Source organism: Spinacia oleracea, chromosome 6 (assembly GCF_020520425.1).
Source record: "Spinacia oleracea cultivar Varoflay chromosome 6, BTI_SOV_V1, whole genome shotgun sequence".
Taxonomy (NCBI): domain Eukaryota; kingdom Viridiplantae; phylum Streptophyta; class Magnoliopsida; order Caryophyllales; family Amaranthaceae; genus Spinacia; species Spinacia oleracea.
In genome coordinates this window covers 115,016,851-115,037,765 of record NC_079492.1, presented here as the reverse complement: position 1 = coordinate 115,037,765, position 20,915 = coordinate 115,016,851, and the positions used below count along the sequence as shown (strand labels likewise).

Genomic DNA, 20,915 nt, shown 5'->3' with positions numbered 1-20,915 from the left:
CTCCTAATTAAATATGTTGCTTTATTCTAGCAAATTAAACAGATTAAGTGACTGCTGGTTATTAGTTAGTCAAAGTAGTGGGTTTTATGACAAGTGTTAGTGGGTATTTGAGGTACTTTTGTGTTTACCATCCCCAAGCAAGTGAATTATATAATAGCTTCGTGACAAAAGATTTGGTTCTATTTTACCTAACACTAGCTTATTTGTCAATGTCAACTCTATAGCTTAGTGAATGCAAAATATTGTTATGAACTTATGATATATCTTGCATTCCCCTAGACTGATTTTATACAGATTAAAGTGGAAACTTAAATGACAAAACTTGTAAATAAACAAAATGAAATAAAGACGAGGAAGGGAAGAAATTGATCACTAAAGGGGTGTGTGTGTATGGAAGTGTACTGTTGTGAAATATTAGTTAGAAATAGAAACACAAAATTGAATTAGTTGTAACTGAAATTACTTGTTATTTAGCCTATAATTAGTTTTGTTTCTATGTTGAAGTTGATGTAGGTTAGTGGAATTGATTCCCTATTTCACTTCTTTATACTCCGGTTCCTGTTTTTGTATGCTCTAGATCTTTGAAGATTTATTTATTTAACTTTTAACAATTGTTTTTACACTACAATCTTTTACTAAGAGCTGCCACTTTAAAATATTTTGATTGATTGTTTGGTACTTGATCGAGTCTGTATAATTAGAAGTTTGTGCCACTATTATATCATTTACTATATACACATGTAGTAGAGTCTTTATAATGTTCTACCTACTTATAACCTGAAATGTTGACTTCGTGTGCTTTGTTCCAAAGTTGACCATGCTGGCTGTCAACTGCTGCTTTTTGATTTGATGTTTATTCCCAGTTCTTAGGCTCTGTACAGTTGGTCAGGTCTGCCTGCTTAGGCCTGCTTCTTTATGCTGGTAATTTCTAATATGTTGTCTGCACTTCTGTAGTGTTGTGTTCTGATCTGTACCACTTCTGTTCTGACTTATTGGTCTCTTACAACTGCTTAAGCAGAAGATACCCGCTCGCAACAGTCCTCACTATTCCCTGCTTAATAACGTCTGGCTTGTTTGGCCTCTATCTCATTTTTTTTATTAAGAAATAAGTGAAGACTTTTTCTGAAAGCAGTGAATTAAATTAGGTTGCATCTTAGAAATTTCGTGTTTTCTTGCTTTTTTTTTTTGGAATGGGAAAAAGTATAAGAAATGATATCTTGAAACGCTCATAAGGATGTGGGTTGTGACCTTGATTTACATTCTACTGTTAAGTTTCAGATATGCTTTGTTTTATTTTCTGGATATCTGATCTTTGATTCATGTTCATTCAAATTTAAGGTGTTAGATTTAAGGTGTTATCCTTTACCCTTTTTTCTCACTGTTTCGCTTTTATCATTAATGTTGAGCTTCTATTTTCTTACGTATTTGAATTTTATTCATTGATAACAAAATTCTTATGAAAATGTTACACTTGATTTGTTTGTTGTGCAGGATGGTGCATATATTCAAGAATTACAAGTTACTTTAATATAGGGTTTTTAGGTTTCAAGAAATAGAGTTGTCGGACCGTGATTGCAAGATTTTTTTATTTTAATTGATGTAGTTTTTAGAATCATTATTTTTTGTAGTGTTCAGGTGATTGTAATAGATATTATACTTATGAAATTAAGCTATTTGAAATGTTTAAATTTTTTGAACTTATTTGTTATGAAATGTAGTTTATATTTATTACACGTATGTGTATAACTAAATTCATTTGAGAACGTAGCTTTGGACCAATAGAAAGTGTTGTCATAAGCTCAATTGAAAGCGTTACCATAGACTTAATTGAAAGCGTTATCATAGACTCAAGTAAAAGCGTTGCTATAAACTCAACTGCAAGTGTTGTCATAAACTCAATTGCAAGTGTTGCCATAAACTCAATTGCAAGTGTTGCCATAAACTCAATTGCAAGTGTTGCCATAAACTCCCCATAGCAACACAATTGAATGTGTTACTGTAAGTGTAAGAAAGCGTTACCTTAGTTTCGAACTTTAACCTACTACAAGCTAATAAGTGTTGCCTTAAGTTGGCGAATATTGTTGCCTTAAATGTGTAAATGTTGGCTTAAGTAGATGAATAACTGTTGTCATAAGTTAAAAGTGTTGCCAATAAAAAGCGTTACCAGAGTTTTTTATGGCAACGGTTTATCCTAACTGAGGAAACTGTTGCCATAGACTTATAGCAACGCACCCTATTGGTAACGATTTTTAAACCGTTGCTATAGCCCTATTACAACGGTTACTTGATCTATGGTAACAGTCAATTGCCATTGCTATAACCCTATTTTGTAGTAGTGTAAAAAGGGGAGAATTGAGAAGAGTGATCTCACATCTCCCAAGTAACCCATAATCCTGGTTTCCGGTATCTTTTATCTACTGTCACCAAAATCTTCTTATTCTTAAATAAAATAAAAAATAAAAAAATGTCACCATATCCAAAATTACCATAGTTGCCCTTTTATGATATGGAAAGTAGTAATGGTGTGGGGGGTATTATGGTAATTTCGGCATCATTTATGATATTCTTTGCACCTAAGTTCATAGTTTGTGATGTGTAGTGCACCCGACAAAGGTCGTGTTGTCGCGTGAAGGATTTGATAGTTGTTCTGGCCTTATGTGAGAGCTTGTACAATTTCCACTATCCTTTGCCACTTCAACATGTGAAGAATTTTGGGTTATGTGTGAAGGTTTTGATGGTTGTTCCGGCCTTATGTGAGAGCTTTTGCAATGTCCACCAACCTTTGCCACTTCAATATGTGAAGAATTTTGGGGCATGTGTGAAGGATTTGATGGCTGTTCCGGCCTTATGTGAAAAATTTTGTGGTATCCAACATTATTTGCCGCTTCAACATGTTGTGAAGAATTTTGGGGCATGGGATTTGATGGTTGTTTCGGCCTTGTGTGAAAACCTTTGCAGTTTTTATCATCCTTTGCCGCTTTGACATATTGTGAAGAATTTTTGGGCATGGGTGAAGGATTTGATAGTTGTTCCGGCCTTGTAAGAAAACCTTCGCAGTTTTCATTATCCTTTTCCACTTCAACATGTTGTACAGGATCTTGGGACATTTCCCTGCTACCAGACAAAGGAATGTATTAGTAATCATATATATACATATAGTGCTCGTGGAGATAACGATTATAACTTATTAGAAATTAAAATGGTGAAAGAGGTTAAAAAAGGAACGGTTGTCGCCTTATCGGTTACTGTTTATGGTATTTATTTTCCTTCTTTTCAACAAAAAAACTAGGGTTTTATGATTAACTCACAGAGGAGAGAGAGAGAGAGAGAGAGAAAGAGAGAGAGAGAGAGAGAGAGAGTGAGAGCGAGAGTGAAAAACAATAGATCTTGACTGAACCCTACCCATCTATAAAAAAGGGAGAATTGAGAAGAGTGATCTCACATCTCCCAAGTAACCCGTAATCCCGATTTCCGGTATTTTTTATCTACTGTCACCAAAATCTTCTTATTCTTAAATAAAATAAAAAATAAAAAAATGTCACCATATCCAAAATTACCATAGTTGCCCTTTTATGATATGGAAAGTAGTATGGCGTGGGGGGTATTATGGTAATTTCGGCATCATTTATGATATTGTTTGCACCTATGTTCATAGTTTGTGATGTGCACTGCACCCGACAAAGGTCGTGTTGTCGGGTGAAGGATTTGATAGTTGTTCTGGCCTTCTGTGAGAGCTTGTACAATTTCCACTATCCTTTGCCACTTCAACATGTGAAGAATTTTGGGTTATGTGTGAAGGATTTGATGGTTGTTCCGGCCTTATGTGAAAGATTTTGCAATGTCCACCAACCTTTGCCACTTCAACATGTGAAGAATTTTGGGGCATGTGTGAAGGATTTGATGGATGTTCCGGCCTTATGTGGAAACTTTTGTGGTATCCATCATCTTTTGCCGCTTCAACATGTTGTGAAGAATTTTGGGGCATGGGACTTGATGGTTGTTTCGGCCTTGTGTGAAAACCTTTGCAGTTTTTATCATCCTGTGCCACTTTGACATATTGTGAAGAATTTTTGGGCATGGGTGAAGGATTTGATAGTTGTTCAAGCCTTGTAAGAAAACCTTCGCAGTTTCCATTATCCTTTTCCACTTCAACATGTTGTACAGGATCTTGGGACATTTCCCTGCTACCAGACAAAGGAATGTATTAGTAATCATATATATATATATATAGTGCTCGAGGAGATAACGATAAATTGAATTTGACACACACATCAAAAAATTGACACACACAAACCAACATCAGTTTTTCAACATTTGATAAAAAAAAATCTAAAAGGCTAAAGAAAAACAAACTAAATTTTCTCGCGTACATCTATGTTAGTGATTACCTCACACATATAAACCTGGAGACCTAGACTATAGAGTTTCCATCCCAAACTTCCCAAAAATTCAAGAAATCTAACAGCCTCAATAGATTTAAGAGATTACTTAATTTTAAGCATTTGATGTCAAAATTACTAGGCTCTGGAGGGGGTCAACATACTCAACAAAACCATTACCCTCAAAAGAAGATATTTTAGTGCCACAGCCCTTGTCCTTGGTCCAAGCTCATAAGACTCTTTTCCTCTTCGCCTCCACCAATAATAAATAAGTTACTTAATTATATTAATATTTCCTTCACCCGTTCACTCTGGCTTATAACTCCATGCCCACATTTTATACATCAGAAAACATATACTGCTTATAATAATAATAACTAAAAAAAATTTGGGATAATTATTCGATAATGTCGGTATGAATATGCGTTCATTGTCATGGCAAATGCTGACTTAAGGAATTAATAAGCATACCTTATTACGCAATCTGACACTTTATCGGCAAATGGAAGCAAGTGAAAATATTCAACAACAGGTGTAAATATCCAACTGATGGAATCTTTTCTGACCAATGGTCCTTGCAACCTGCATCAACAACAAAAACACTGCTCAAAAGTGGGATTAATATATTAAGATGACTCTATTCCCTTATGCCAAATCATAGCAAATCCATAACTTCCAACACACCGCGCTAAGTTAAATAAATAGCTCGCAATTTCAGAGAGGGGAGGGGGGTGGAGGGAGGGGAAAACAAGTATTCCTACATATGCAGACTAGAATAGTAGTTCCCAAACGAGATAACTTTATCTCATAGAAAATGTGGTTCTTTAACTGAGACCAGTTATTCCACATCAGAAATGAACCAATCAACTCTGCTAGCAGTTTAAGTTTCCATGAATGATGACACTCATATCCAATTTTAAACTTGCCAGCGTGGTAAGAAGGAAGACAACAACAATTTTAAACTCTGGACTCCTATCGATTGGAAAGAGTCACATGACCAATTTCAAGAGGCTCAGGTTAGTCTTTGGAAGTTTGAAAGATGTATGCCATCAAGACAAGCACTAAGGGTGTTTTCAATAAGACCTCTCTTCTAACAGTCTCCAAGAACCCAGCATATTAATGGAAGAACTTTAGTAGAAATAATGGTTATCCCTCTCTATCAAGGCTTTCCCTATATTCAACCCCATACACTCCATTGAAGCTCTCTGAATTCTTCTTCCTAGGTAAACCAGAGTAACACAAAGATCATCTACTGTCATGATACATAAAATAAGAATTGTCTTCTACTATTTGACTGAATGACTTATCCCGTCTCTGAGTTATGCAAGTTGAGACCACAATCTGTACGATTTCCAAATTTGTTCACATATAAATTCCCAATTGACACTACCTTTTCCATAGTATATATAAAAAAAAAATAAAAAAAAAGAAGAAGAAGAAGATAGAAAAATCATGTTAAAAACTAAGGCCAAAACTTGTCCATGACATCATTTATTGGAACCAGGTTCTCATGTTGATTGGTTTGCGTGCATTGCATTATAAATGAATTGAAAATTTGAAGCCTATACTGAAAGTTTTACCGTAATTTTAATTATACTTTTCACCTGTTTGAATCTTACCCCCTAATACTTGGAATGTAGGGTTATTGAGTCTTGACCATTAACATTAATCGACATCTAATTAAATTAAATTAGATATAAAGTCTGTATAAATCTATAATGACAGATTGACAGACATGTGAAATTTTGTTTGGGAGAGTAGTTGATTGTTTTGTACCTACAAATATAGCATATTCTTAGCAGTCTACTAGATTGAAATTGAAGCCCCACTTGCTTGATTATTATTCAAGGCCAAAGGTTATACAAGTGATTTCTCTCCTTAATACGGCACAGATTATAAGTTAAGTTGTTAAATACGGAGTACTACTCTCTTAATATTAATGATTAGTGTTATGTGTTACTACTCACTACAATCATGTTTTGGGATGAAGATTGTACCTTTTAAAGAATTCTATTGACAATACACCGTGCATTTCGTATTAAATAAATAAAATCTTACGTAACTTTTTTTTTGTGCTAATAATCACAATACTCTTTTGTTGGTGGTATAAATCACAGAAGATGCTTGGTGACTTGGTGAGTAGTTAGGTATAAATCACAAAAGACAATAAAAAAATAATTTTTTTGAAGGCAATTTTTTTCAATTACCAAAAAAAAAGGGTAAATGCATGTAGGTTATATTTACGAGTTTATTTGAAATATAACACTTACTCATTAATAAATTATCAACAACAAGGTGTGATTGTAGTGGTCTTATAAAACTTACAGTACTATATTATTGACTCTAAAATTAGGATCATTATATTTGTCTTATAAAACTTACAGTGCACCCGACAAAGGTCGTGATTTGTTAGTTATCTATTTTTTTGAGGCAAAGTGATGTGTTTGATAGGTATAATAATTAATTAGGGGTAAAAAATAAAAGAAGGTGAAATTTACCTAAAAAAATATTAAAATAATACTAAATCACTTTCCGGCATCATTTATGATATTCTTTGCACCTAAGCTCATAGTTTGTGATGTGCAATGCACCCGACAAAGGTCGTGCTATTTTCTGCACCCAAGCTATAGTTGGTGCTATTGAGGCCAATTTTGCCTTATTGTTATTATTTATTGTTGTTAAAAATACATACTTTTTAAAATCGTGGAGTCCCAAATGACCTGTACATTTATTAACTTATTTTTTATTTTTTTATCTTTTATTTTGAGCAATTTTTTTTATTTTGAGATGTTTAATGGGTTTTGGATTAGGGTTAGGGTTTTGGATTGTTGAATGTTAGGCCCGTCCCAATCATAATGGGCTCGGTGGTCCAAAAAAATATGGGCTCTTTTTATAAATAAATGAAAATTTATTTTGAGATGTTAAAGGGGTTTTGGATTGTTGAATGTCAGGCCCGTCCCAATCATAATGGGCTCGGTGGTCCAAAAAATATGGGCTCTCTTTTTATAAATAAATGAAAATTTATTTTGAGATGTTAAAGGGGTTTTGGATTGTTGAATGTCAGGCCCGTCCAAAAAAATATTGGCCCTCGTGAACATTGTTTAATGGGTTAGGGTCTCGTCTTCGTCTCCTCTTCTTCCTTCGTCTTCGTCTTCTCTTCTTCCTCCTCAGTTGCCGGCTATCACATTCCCACTACCAAACACGAAAGTCTTCTTCTCCTCTTCTTCCTCCTCAGTTGCCGGCTATCACATTCCCACCACCAAACACTTCGTGTTTGGGAGTGGGAATGTGATAGCCGAACAGCTAACAGGACAAAGCTTCTGAAGAAAAGAAAACTAAAGCAAGAACATTTGTAGGTTGGTGGTGGTTCCTGGATTATGATTTTTGTTGTATTAGTTTTGATATTTCTTGTTGATATTTGTTTTTATTTGATATTTTGATCATCTTGCTGAACTGATGGAAAAAAAAAAGCCTCCTCCTGATTTTGTTGATCTAATGAAAGTTTTTTAACATTCTTCCAGCGTCTCAAGGTGTGCCTGTCTGCTAGGTACAGACAAGAAACTAGCAGTTAGCGTGTTGTCTTAGCAGTTAGCGTAGTGTATTAGAACTTAGCGTAGTTTCTTTTTACTTAAAACTGGCGTAGTTTCTTTGTACTTAAAACTGGCGTAGTTTACTTGTAACTGGCGTAGTTTTTAAGCAGTTAGCGCAGTGTCTTTTAAATTGGCGTAGTGTCTTATAAGTTGTTGGTGAACTCAGCAGGCATAGGTTTTTCATATAGTTTTTAGTTTTATCATAAAAAATATTTTTTATGATATAAAATATCATAAAATTATTAACATAAAATCTAGTAGAGGGAAATAAATAAATAAATTAAAAGGGAGCCTACTCTTTTATATATAAACTCAAAAACAAAAAATTAGAAAAAAAACCTTCAAACTTCCATAAAAAATAGAGAAAAAAGAAAAAAAAATAAAGAAACGAACGGCAACTGAGGAGGATTTCAACTTCCTAGGCCTTCCTTCCACTTCTCCACTTCCACTTCGTCAACTTCCCCGCAGTCTTCCCCGCCGCTTTGTCAGTCATCCCCGTCAAAAAAGGTAATGTTTTTTTCATTTTTCACAACTTAAATTGACTGATTGTTAATTTTTTACTTTAATTGTTCATTTTTCATGAGTTAAATTGACTAATGCATTTACTTTAATTGTTCATTTTTCATGAGTTAAATTGACTAATATAGTTTAAATTTTCTGCATTTACTTTAATTTTTCATTTTTCATGAGTTAAATTGACTAATATAGTTTAAATTTTCTGCATTTACTTTAAATTTTCATTTTTCATGAGTTAAATTGACTAATTGTTAATTGTTGTTCTGCAAGTTTTTACTTTAATTTTCTGCATTTACTTAAATTGTTGTTCTGCAAGTTTTTTTTCCGTAGCGACTGATTGTTAATTACTTACTTTAATTTTTCATTTAAACGAGAGCAGAATTAAGTTTTATAGCCGGTGTACATTAAAGGTCATTACTGACTTAAACTTACAAGAAAACAAGAAGGAGCTCATGAGGGAATCTCAATTTTCTAAGCTTCTTGATGTAGAGAATAAATCCACTTCACATTATTTGGTCCATCGTTTTCTTGAGACTTACAATGTAGAGAAGAAGTGTTTTCAAGTTCAGGATTGAGATATATCTCTTCAAAGTGAAGATATATCAAGAATCACGGGATTGAATGCAACCGGAATCCTGTATGAGAAGCGAAAAGTTACTGATGCTGAAATATACGAAGCTATGTCCTGGTACGTAGCTTTATGTGATAATCTTGGCATAGCAATTCCAAAAGAGGGAGGGAAAAAGAAGAGAAACAATTTGGCATTATGCCGGAAGAGAGTAGTGAGCGATGTACTGAAAAAGATGGCAATGGGAAGTGATGATGAAAAGAAAAACTTCAAGAAATTGTTGTGTTTTTATTTGATCAATTTCTTTAACGAGGCACCAGCCGATGATAAAGGGGCTGCACATTACTTTGTCACTGTTGCTGATCTTGAGAAATTTGAGAAGATTTTTTGGGCAAAATCTATGTTGGACAATATCATCCATTGCGCAACAAATGTTGTTCAAAAAAATCAAACATACATCACTTGTCCTGCTCCGGTTGTTGAGGTATTTGGCTCCTCAATTTTGTGTGATTGATATTGTTAATTTATTGGTTATGATTGGATAAATTGATAGTTTGATTTTGTAGGAGTGGCTAAGTAGAGCCACAAACTTTAGCGTACTGTTTCTTTTTAGCGTAGTCAATTTCTTGTTGGCGTAGTGTTTGACTCAGTTAGCGTAGGTTCGATCTAGTTGGCGTAGGCTCGAGCCTTTGTTTGATCTGATTTTTTTTTTTTTATAATGCTTTCATTTTTTTTTATTCTGATTTGGGTGTTTGGTTATGATTGGATAAATTGATAGTTTGATTTTGTAGGAGTGGCTAAGTAGAGCCACAAACTTTAGCGTACTGTTTCTTTTTAGCGTAGTCAATTTCTTGTTGGCGTAGTGTTTAACTCAGTTAGCGTAAGTTCGATCTAGTTGGCGTAGGCTCGAGCCTTTGTTTTATCTGATTTTTTTTTTTATAATGCTTTCATTTATTTTATTCTGATTTGGGTGTTTGGTTATAATTGGATAAATTGATAGTTTGATTTTGTAGGAGTGGCTAAGTAGAGCCACAAACTTTAGCGTACTGTTTCTTTTTAGCGTAGTCAATTTCTTGTTGGCGTAGTGTTTGACTCAGTTAGCGTAGGTTCGATCTAGTTGGCGTAGGCTCGAGCCTTTGTTTTATCTGATTTTTTTTTCTTTTATTTTTATAATGCTTTCATTTATTTTATTCTGATTTTGTAGGCTCTGATGTACGATCAGCTCCCTGAAATCTTCCAACCTCAAATAAGGAGTGAATGGAAGGAAGGAATGATTGTCCTAAATAAATTTAGAGGAAAAACACGGCATGACAATAGTGTCCAAAAAATGTTTTTGAGTCATAATGTAAGTTGATCGAACGAATTACAAGTTACATTTTACACTTAACTTCGTACTCACATTTTTGTAATGACACTTGGCAATTTGTGCCAGATACATACAAAGCCGCCAGATGGGCTAGATCATTCATTTGTCAAATTAGTGGCTGATAGACTGCAGAAAGATCAGGCAACTTCCTTTCTTTATCGCTGTATTGAGAGTGTTTTAGGACAACATTTGGAGGGCCCTATGGTCCCTATATCAGATGTTTTAACAAAAATGAAGGCAACTTACTTTGTAAGTGTTTATTTTTTTTATTTTTTTTATTTGCTAATAATTTGCTAAATTATTAAATCATGTATATACTCAGGTTGAAGAAGCATCAAATTTGGATTTGTTGTTGAAGTTGCATGAGGGTGATTCTAAACCACCCCCTGATTATGTGGATTTAAGTAACATGGGGGGCTCGTCGCAGCAGCATGGTGTGCATTCCCAGCTTGACGGTGATTCTAAATCATCCACTGATTATGTGGATACAAGTAACATGGGGGGCTCGTCGCAGCAGCACGGTGTGCATTCCCAGCTTGACGGTGATTCTAAATCATCCACTGATAAGCAGAAAAAATGCACAAAAAAGAACTCCAAGAGAAGTTCTATTGAAACTATGCTAGAGAAAATCACGGCTGAAAAAGTCCATAGCAAAAGGGTACGAAGACCCCCACCTCGCTTGATTGACGAATTAAATCACGGTAAGAAAAGGGTTAAAAAAGATTGTTGACTTTTAACTTGTGTGATGTTATTGATTTTTTTTTGAACTTATCTCCTAAAGATTGTTATCAGTTAGCGTGTACTTGTAAATCGCGTAGTTTCTTAGCATATAACGTACTTTACTTGAAACTGGCGATGCGTATTATAAGTTAGCGTAGCGTATTTGTAAATGGCGTAGAGTATTTGAAAATGGCGTAGTTTACTGGAATTTAGCGTAGTGTGTCTTATAAGTTAGCGTAGTGTACTTGATACTAGCGTTTTACTTGATTACATTAATAATTTGGTTTCCTTCCAAGTATTAAAAGTTAGGGTAGTGTAATAGAAGTTAGTGTAGTGTAAATGTAACTGGCGTAGTGTAATAGAATTTAGCGTAGTGTAATAGAATTTAGCGTAGTGTAATAGAAGTTAGCGTAGTGTAAATATAAATGGCGTAGTGTAATAGAAGTTAGCGTAGTGTATAAAAAGTTAGCGTAGTTTACTTGAAACTGGCGTAGTGTGATAGAAGTTAGCGTAATATAAATGTAACCGGCGTAGTGTAAATATAAATGGCGTAGTGTAAAAGAAGTTAGCGTAGTATATAAAAAGTTAGCGTAGTTTTCTTGAAACTGGCGTAGTGTGATAGAAGTTAGCGTAGTGTAAATCTAATCGGCGTAGTGTAAATCTAACTGGGTTGATTAGCACAAAGGCTTCGTATTATCAGCTTGGGTTTCCTCCTTCCTTTTTTTTTTTTTTTTTTGAAAAAATATCTATTACCTAATTTTACATGATAATTTCAATTAGAAAGTCACTTAGCAATTTACAAGTAAATTTTTTACATTCTAATTTTAAAGATCAAATATTGTATCAATAATTTTAATAACATAATATTCTTTTAACTTTTTAAGCATATCTATTTTTTAAATTTTTTTGAAAGAAAATATATATCAACTTATATTTAAGAAGCAATTTACAAGTAAATTTTTTACATTCTAATTTTAAAGATCAAATATTGTATCAATAATTTTAATAACATAATATTCTTTTAACTTTATAAGCATATCTATTTTTTAAATTTTTTTGAAAGAAAATATATATCAACTTATATTTAAGAACGATTGATTTAAAAAAAATCAACCATTGAAAATAGTAGAAAAAAGAAGATATATCTAAATACTTAAGTACTCTATTTGAGTTCCTTTAAAAAAAAGTACTCTATTTGAGTTAATAAAACACTCGAATTTTTTAAATTGTACAAAAATTTAAATGCTATAATGCTCGGACACTAGCCTATATAAGTCGTATAATAACTTGTATACGACCTTCAAATTTTGAATTTTTAAAAATAAATATAGGGCCCTAATTTGTTAGTTTGCCCCGGGCCCCATGAGACTCAGGAACGGCCCTGTGTGGGTGGCCCCGTGTCGATCATTGCATTCATCCTTTTTGCATTCACCGAGACTTCCACATACATGAGCTTTAGTGTTTTTGGACCTCCCCTCGGGTTCTTTCTTCCCCATGTCATATAGCATGTGAACCGCGCCCAACCTTGAGGGCTCTTCTTCATCGTGCCCTGCCTCGCATGCCTCTTCGGTCTGCGTTGACTCCACCGTCATTGCAGATAGCAAGGGATGAGTAATCCATCAACTTCTCAGCTGCTTGTTTTGATTATGCAAAATCATTCCAATTTAGCCACTGCATAGCTTGCTGAATAGCATCCTCAACTTTCCTCCGCTCTTTTTTTGGAAGACCCCGAACATGACCCGGACATACTCGAATCGAAAATGATTTAACCTGATTAGACCCGAACCAGACCCGTATGTTAGCCGACCCAAAGTTGAATCGACCCGGATGACCCGTACATTTATTTACTTTTTTTATTTTTTTTCGTTTTGAGCAGGGGTTTTGGATCGTTATGTTTGGCCCATCTTAGTCATAATGGGCTCTGTGGTACGACAGAAAAATGGGCCCTCGTAATTTCCCTTTTCAAAAAAAATAAAAATAAAATTCGTCTTCCACCTCTTCGGTTCTTCCTGGAAAAAAAAAGAAATCGTCTTCGTTCTCAACTCCTCACAGGTTCCTCCTCCGTCAAATATCACAGGTTCCTCCTCCTCCTTCGTCTTCACAGGTTCCTCCTCCTCCGTCATATATCACAGGTAATTTATTATTATCTTTGTAAAATTATTCACTTAGTTTATTGCTGAAATTATTGTGTTTTGCTGAAATTTCCCGTGCTCCCCTCTTTATTTAGGGATAGGGTTTAAGCTGAACTTGAGATCTACTTAGATATGGATCATTCTAGTACTACGCAATCCTCATGTGAAGGTCGGAAATTTTGATTTAATTAGTTTTACAGTTCTTTGATTGAAAATTCATTCAACTTTTTAATATTCAATCAAATTCTTGCAGATAGAAAAAAAGAATTTCAAAAAAAAACAAATATCAAAAGGGTTGTGGAAACATGCCTCCAACCCATAAATTATACATTACATAATGAGTTTATGTCCATGGAGCCACAAATTTGTGCTACAATTAATGGTTTCATGGAAAAACATTTTTATGCATTTAAGGGCGAGAATTGGGTATGCTTCTTGATAGAGTTCTGCTCTATATTTGGTTTATTATCTCATTTTTTCGTACTAACTCATATGATATGGTGTAGACTGAAAAAAGAGACGACATTTTTCGTGAGCATGGTAGTTTGCTGGACTTTGATCTTATCAGCTATAATGATCTCGCTTTCCTGAAAAAAAAGGTAAATTGAATTTCGATATCAACCATAATGATCTCAAATCCTAATGTCACAAATCACTCACTATTGTTTGGTAGGATGATGAACGATTGTACAAGATACCTATAACCAATATACGAAATCAACTGAAGGGAAAAAATATGTATGTGATATTTTAGCTGCTTTTCAGTTTTTTTTATTGCTTTGTCTGGTTATTTTGGTTATTTTGTCACGCTGACCTTTTATTTTAGTTAGAAAACTTTTATCTCCATTAAATGATTATATGAAGAAAGAAGCAATGATGGATACAACAGTGAGTCTTCAAGCCAAAATTTTCTATTTCGTGAGTTGATAAGTAGATATAAGTAGATATGTTCATCTTGTCTATTGATTTTTTTTTTTTATTTATCTGCCATCATAGGTAGTTGATAAGTTCTATCAAGTTCTCGACCAATCTTTCAAAGAAAAGCCATTCAAGTTTGTTAATCCACAAGTAATTTCTTTTGTTTTTCTATTTTTGCATTTTGGATCCATTTCCTATTGAAACCCTACATTTTTTTTGTTCTTATTTTTTCTGTTATCATTTGCCTTGCAGATTTGGAAATCCAATACAAGACAAGTGACAAAAAGTTATAAGTTTTTCCATCCTATATTTGAGTCTAATATCGATAAGGTGAACCCGAATGAAACTAGTATATGGTGCTTCATTTGCTACGTGAAAATGGTGCTTGACTGATGTTATGTGTTGTATTTTTTCTTTTTCCTTTCAGATTTTTATTGGTGTGGTGGATAATGATCACTTCTTCACTATCATTGTTCATGTAAAAGATCGAGAGATCTATGTACTCGATTCTTTAGATGGCATTTCTCCAGATATTCATGCAGCGCATGTTGCTGTTTTGGTACTAGTCCATGTCCATTTCTATTTTGAATTGTTCATATTTACAAGTTTCTAACAAAGCACTAATGTATTCTCCACTTCTTAGGTAATGCATATGCATCACCACCATCATGTGGACATGAAGTCTTGGTAACTTTTTACTGTAACGGGGAATCCCAAGCAGAACAATTGTTATCATTGTGGAGTTTTTATGCTTAAGAATTTACAATATTGGGCAAGAGGTGAAAAGCTACCTTTTAGTATGGTATGTTCTGTTATTTCTTTTTGTTTTGGAACTTTTACTGTAATGGGGAAGGCAATGGTATCATTGTGGTGTTATGCTTAAGAATTTACAATATTGGGCAACATGTGAAAAGCTACCTTTTAAGAGGTTATGTTCTGTTTTTTCTTTTTGATAAGAATTCTGTGCTAACATGAATAAACTTGAAAAATCTTGCATTAGGAAAATGCTAATACCGCAAAGTTTATCATACTTTGAGAAATTTTGCATGAGAAGTTTGCTGTCAAGGATAGCTTCCTCTGGCCGTATCAGGGATGATGGTGACTCAAGAACAGCGGGGATGAAGCATTCCCTGGTGGTTTTGATCTTCACATGGGGTTTTGATGAAGCATTCCCTGGTGGTTGGGGTTCAAGCGATGGTTGTGGTGGGTAATAGAAATTTAGTTTAAACTCAATAAACATTTTCACATCAATATCTATTGACCGGCGTTTTCGTGTAAATATAAGCGACTTAGTTGGTTAAATTCGTGGTTGCCTTGTTATATTTGTTTTGATATTTATCTTTGATTTGATATTCGTTTTGATATGTTGGCGTCGTTGTTGCATTGTTGGATTTGATTTGCTGTTTATTTTTTCTTGTTGATTGGCGTAGTTTCTCCAGTTGGCGTGGGGTTTTTCCAGTTGGCGTGGGTTTCTGTTCCCTCTGATCTTCTAAAATGTTAGCGTGGGGTCTGGAGATTGGCGTTGGGTCCAGTACTCCCGTAGTGTCTTAGATGTTGGCGTAGGTGAACTCAGTAGGCATATGTTTTATCCAGTTGGCGTCGTTGAACTCAGTAGGCATAGGTTTTATCCATTTGGCGTACGTGAACTCAGTAGGCATAGGTTTTATCCAGTTGGCGTTTGATACATGGCTGGAGTAGATGATAGCTTAGGGACTATGAATTTGGCGTTCGGTGTATGGCGTATTTTCTTAGAAGATGGCGTTGTTGACTCAGTAGGCATAGATGATAACTTAGGGATTACGAATTTGGTGTTTGGACTATAGTGTATTTTTAACTTGCGTAGTGTCTTAGACGTTGGCTTAGTATTCTTGAACAAAGCCCAATATGACCTATTTTAGACCAGGCCACATCCACATCCTATTTTAGATCGGGCCACATCGACATGTCAAGCAATATGACCCATTTTTTATCAAGCAGATAAGGATTAGTGTGCCACAATATCGAGGGAGTAAAGGAGCATTAAAGATAGAGTTGAATTAATTCAATAAAAATTGTTTTGAAATACGAAAATATTGAATGAAGGGTTGTTTGACTGTTTCTTTAAATCAACCAAAATTGATGCAATTAATGCTCTAAGTATAAGTTTTGAAAAACGAAAATATTGAATGAAGGGTTGTTTGACTGTTTCTTTAAATTAACCAATTTTTTTTTTTGAAAGATTAAATCAACCATTTTACTAATAACCAGATATCCGGATAATCACTAATAACTTATAGTCTATTATCCGGATATCCGGATAATCACTAATAACTTATAGTTGATTATCCGGTTATTCGGATAATCAACTATAAGTTATAGTCGATTATCCGGATTTCCGGATAATCAATAATAACTTATAATTGATTATCCGGATATAATTATATTGATAATATAATTATATACCAAGAAGATGGTCAAATAAAATAACATAAAATTTGGAAGAACTTTCTAGAGTAATAAAGTTTCAAACTTCAATCAACATAAAATATAAACACGGTATAAAAATGAGGAGAAAGTAGTAATTATGAATAGGGTATAATTATGGTATAATTAGGGTATAATTATGTTGTAGATGACTGATTTGTAGAGTTACCCTCCGATAAACTATGGGTTATGTTCAGGTCGAGTCATGTTCGGGTTCGGGTTTTAAATCTTAAAGTTTAAACATTTAAAATATAAAAAATGGGAAAAATAAATAGAGAGAAAAAAACCAAATCAGCACTCGTTTTCCTAAATTTATATTGATTATATAACTTATAGTTGATTATCCGAATATCCGGATAATCAACTATAAGTTATAGTTGATCATCCGGATAATAGTTATTCGGATAATCAGCTATAAGTTATAGTTGATTATCCAGATATCCGGATAATCAAGTAACTCTTGTACATTTGTAATGTATCATCTCTCAAGCTCAAAAAGGAGTTCCCATTCATGCCATCTAAAACTCCCGACATAACATAGATATAACCATTATGAGTTGTGCAAGCCAAAAAATTATTTTATAAATATTGTGGAGTACTATATGTATAAATTTGTTCCTTTTTTTAACATAAGTTATCTGATACAATTATATTGATCATATAACTTATAGTTGATTATCCGGATATCCGGATTGGAATCTTTCAAATGCTAGAGCTATAACTTTTTGAGTATTGTAATAGTAATTTTACCATACCATAACTTCACACACAACTGCTCCCGTAACACTAAGTGCAGCTCCCCTGAGGTGGGGTCCACCACCAGCCTCTTCCTCCTGTCACAAACTCCATTACCTCGGCAAACCAGTTCGGACACTAAGACACTTGCTAAAGTCATTGTATTAGTGTCCAACCTATAGAGCTTCCCTTTCCTGTCTATTGCAAAGTACATCTTCTTAAACTGATCAACTAGCACCGTGCCACCGTCGGACGGTGGGACTCGGTGAGCCCATTTGGTTTAGCGCGGGTACTCGTTGAAAGATGGTGACTCGGAAGGGGCAAATGTCGGACGGTGGTACTTGGTGAGCCCTTTCGGGTGAGCGCGGGTATTGGTTGAAAGACGTAGCCTGGTCGGAGTCAACCTGAAGATCTCATAAAGGGTGATTGTCGAAAAACGTGGATTATACATCACGAAAGACCGAAAACCCAACCAAATTTCTAGGTCATGGTTTTGGTCTGGATGGCGCAAACCACTGGCGAGACTCCCCCCTCTCCTCCCCTTTACGACCTTAAAAGCCCCCTTTCGACCACCCTCCCTCTTCCCCTCCCTTTTCCGACCACCCCCTAGCACCCCATCGAAAATTAACCCCAAGACCCTTACCGGAATTGATCCCAAAACCCTACCCGTGGTGAGAAAAAAAGGGAAAAGTGTGGGCAACCTCCACTCCAACCTCTCTACACTCAAACTCCCGTCCAAAAAAATAATAAAAAATAAAAAGAAAAATCTCTACACTCAAACTAGAGCAGCAGCAGAGCTTTTAATGCTAATTCACACCTAAACTTTTCAAATCAATCAATCAAGTAGTAATTTTGTTCAGCCTTTTCGATTAATATATGGAGCTACCGTGTCTGGATCAAACAGCTATTAATTTTATGGGATGCAAAGCAGAAACCGGTAAGAACCAAAAAAGAAATGGAGAAAACAAAAATGTTGAGGTATTTTGTTTGTTGGTTTGCAATATTGAGCTTGATTATTGCTTCTTTGGCTAAATTGGTTTGCGAATTTCTCTTCTGATTATCAATTTTTTTTTTGTTTTGAAAGTAATTGTCTAAGTTGTTTAATACTTCCCTCAAAAAAAAAAAAAAAAAGGTTGTTTAATACTTGCTTCTTAGGATGTTTTCTAATTGGCTATTATGAACAATTTTAATTTCAGTAGTCATGTTTGATTTGTAAATTTTTTGTTTAAATTTTTGTCATGTTTGATTTCTAAATTTTTGTTTCTAATTTATAAAGTTGTATTCATGGCTGGCTACAGGTAGCACTACAACTCTTGAAGTCGGCTACTATTTTATTGAGAAGGGAAACAGAGACCGAGTGCTCTCCGGAGGTATTTTTGGCTCAATCGGTTTCCAAATTGATTTTTTGTTTTGTTTTGTTTTTTTGGTTTTGGAAAGGCAAACTGATCTAATTTTTAGGTGTTATTTGCTGCTACATTCAATTAATTTGTGTGAAATTGTTTTATTAGTGAATTAATTGTTTTATTTGCTGCTGGAATTTTTTTATTGATTTAGTGAATTAAGGAAATTAAAATGAGTTATACACTAGGAGCTTGTTGAGGACAGAATAGTCTGTAATTTTGAGTAATGTGTGGCAGAGGTTGCATCATGAGGATGTTACTCTTCACATTTCCATACTTATTGTTGGCTTTCATTAAGAACTGGATAATTCTTCTGGAAAGAGGAAATAAATCCATAAATGGATCCATAACTTTTATAAGTGTAGATTTTTGTATGATGTTCTAAATAGTGAATTAAGGAAATTAAAATGAGTTATATACTAGGAGCTTGTTGAGGACAGAATACAAGCCAAAAGGGGGATCATTATAGTAATGAAGCCAAGAAATCTTGTCAATAAGTACTGATGAGATTAATGACTTATACTAGGAAGGGATATTATTAATTAACCACCTCTGCCACTGCCATTGTTCTGATTATTGCCTGAACCTCTGGAGTATGAGCTTGAGTAATTTCGTCCTCTGAAATTCTTGTTTGCTGCTTGTTCATTAGAACCTTTCAATGCAAAAGCAACTTGTTCTGTTGTCTTGACAGTACTCAAACCTCACTGATTTTCTTCTTGACAAAGAAGTCTGTATGCTTGAGTAATGTGTGGCAGAGGCTGCATCATGAGGATGTTACTCTTCACATTTCCATACTTATTGTTGGCTTTCATTAAGAACTGGATAATTCTTCTGGAAAGAGGAAAGAAAACCAAATTGCTGATTTTTTGTATGATGTTCTAAGTTTGCTGTATTTGATTTGCATGTTGGTTGTTTGCTATATTTTCCAAGTTGTGGGAAATTATACAGTTTCCATGCTTTTTTGGTTTTCTAAGCGAGGAAGATGCAATTTGGTTGTTTGCATTTTGTTTCCATGCTTTTTAATCTAAATTTATAGAGCTTTATTCATGGCTGGCTGCAGGTTGAACAACCACGCTCTAGTAAATTCAGTACTACAGGTATGCAACCTGAGCGTCCTACTGCAGAAGAACTAGAAGCAATGGCATTGGTTCCATCCCCACAGGTCAGACTATTGACTCGTCAAACAAAGGAAGAGAAGGATCTATTGAAAAAGATTGTTATAGATGTTGCTTACCCTCTGGTTAAAGAGGGTAAGAAAACTTGGCAAAGCAGAAATTTATGGTTTGACGTTCTCAAACAATACAACAATGAAGTAAAGCACCACAGACTACCAGGTAGTGGACCTATGAATGAAATTCGTAACCTTTCAATATTGCTTGATGTATTAAGGAGCATTTCGTGGTGCGATTGCTCTTCAAATTCGAAGAACATATGTGAGTGCATTGAACCCCATTTTCCACCTCCCTCGGATGCAACACAGGCTTCTGTAAGTAGTGGGTCGCGAAAGAGAAGCCATGAATCAATCGATTCTGAGGACATCAGTAAGAAAGTTGCTCGTGCAGTACATGATTTGAAAAGAAGTGGAGTTCTTACCCGCGACCTCGCGGGGAATGTGTCAACACTCTATAGTATGATGATAAAAAAGAACTTGCATGTGAATGTCAACGTTTTTCTCCTTGCGGCAGAAAATGCAGATGATGCTCTTTCTATACAACAACAAATTGATGATGATTTTGGAAAATTCGGCTATCTAATGATGTGAAATTGGGTCAGCCATCTAAATTCATTGTTTCACTTAAGTTCTTCCATATCCCTTACAATTTGCTTAAGATTGTTTCTTCCTTATTTCTTCTAGGTGTTTTCATCCATAATGATTTCCTTTTTCTTTCTTTGCAGGCTGCTGATTAGGGGGGGATCGAAGATGCTGCTACCTGCTGGTTGGAAGGTGTTCTTAGGACTTGTGTGTTGGAATTGTTGGTTTGTATCGGCTGTGCATGTATTTGTATTGTAAGTTTGTTGGATTATGTTATCCTAAAGTCTTGGAAACTTTTTATTGTAACGGGGAATCCCAAGCAGAACAATTGTTATCATTGTGGAGTTTTTATGCTTGGAGTTATTGTTCCAGCTC

General features: G+C 34.7%; 1 protein-coding gene across 1 annotated transcript; it reads left to right on the top strand.

The window, feature by feature from the left end:
* Positions 1 to 17,816: 17,816 nt before the first annotated feature.
* Positions 17,817 to 20,549, top strand: LOC130463515 (uncharacterized). The gene is made up of 3 exons (XM_056832662.1): positions 17,817 to 18,365; positions 18,686 to 18,757; positions 19,848 to 20,549. Exons 1-3 carry the CDS (start codon positions 18,264 to 18,266, stop codon positions 20,547 to 20,549), a joined length of 876 nt encoding a protein of 291 aa, XP_056688640.1. The 5' UTR covers positions 17,817 to 18,263.
* Positions 20,550 to 20,915: the final 366 nt, after the last annotated feature.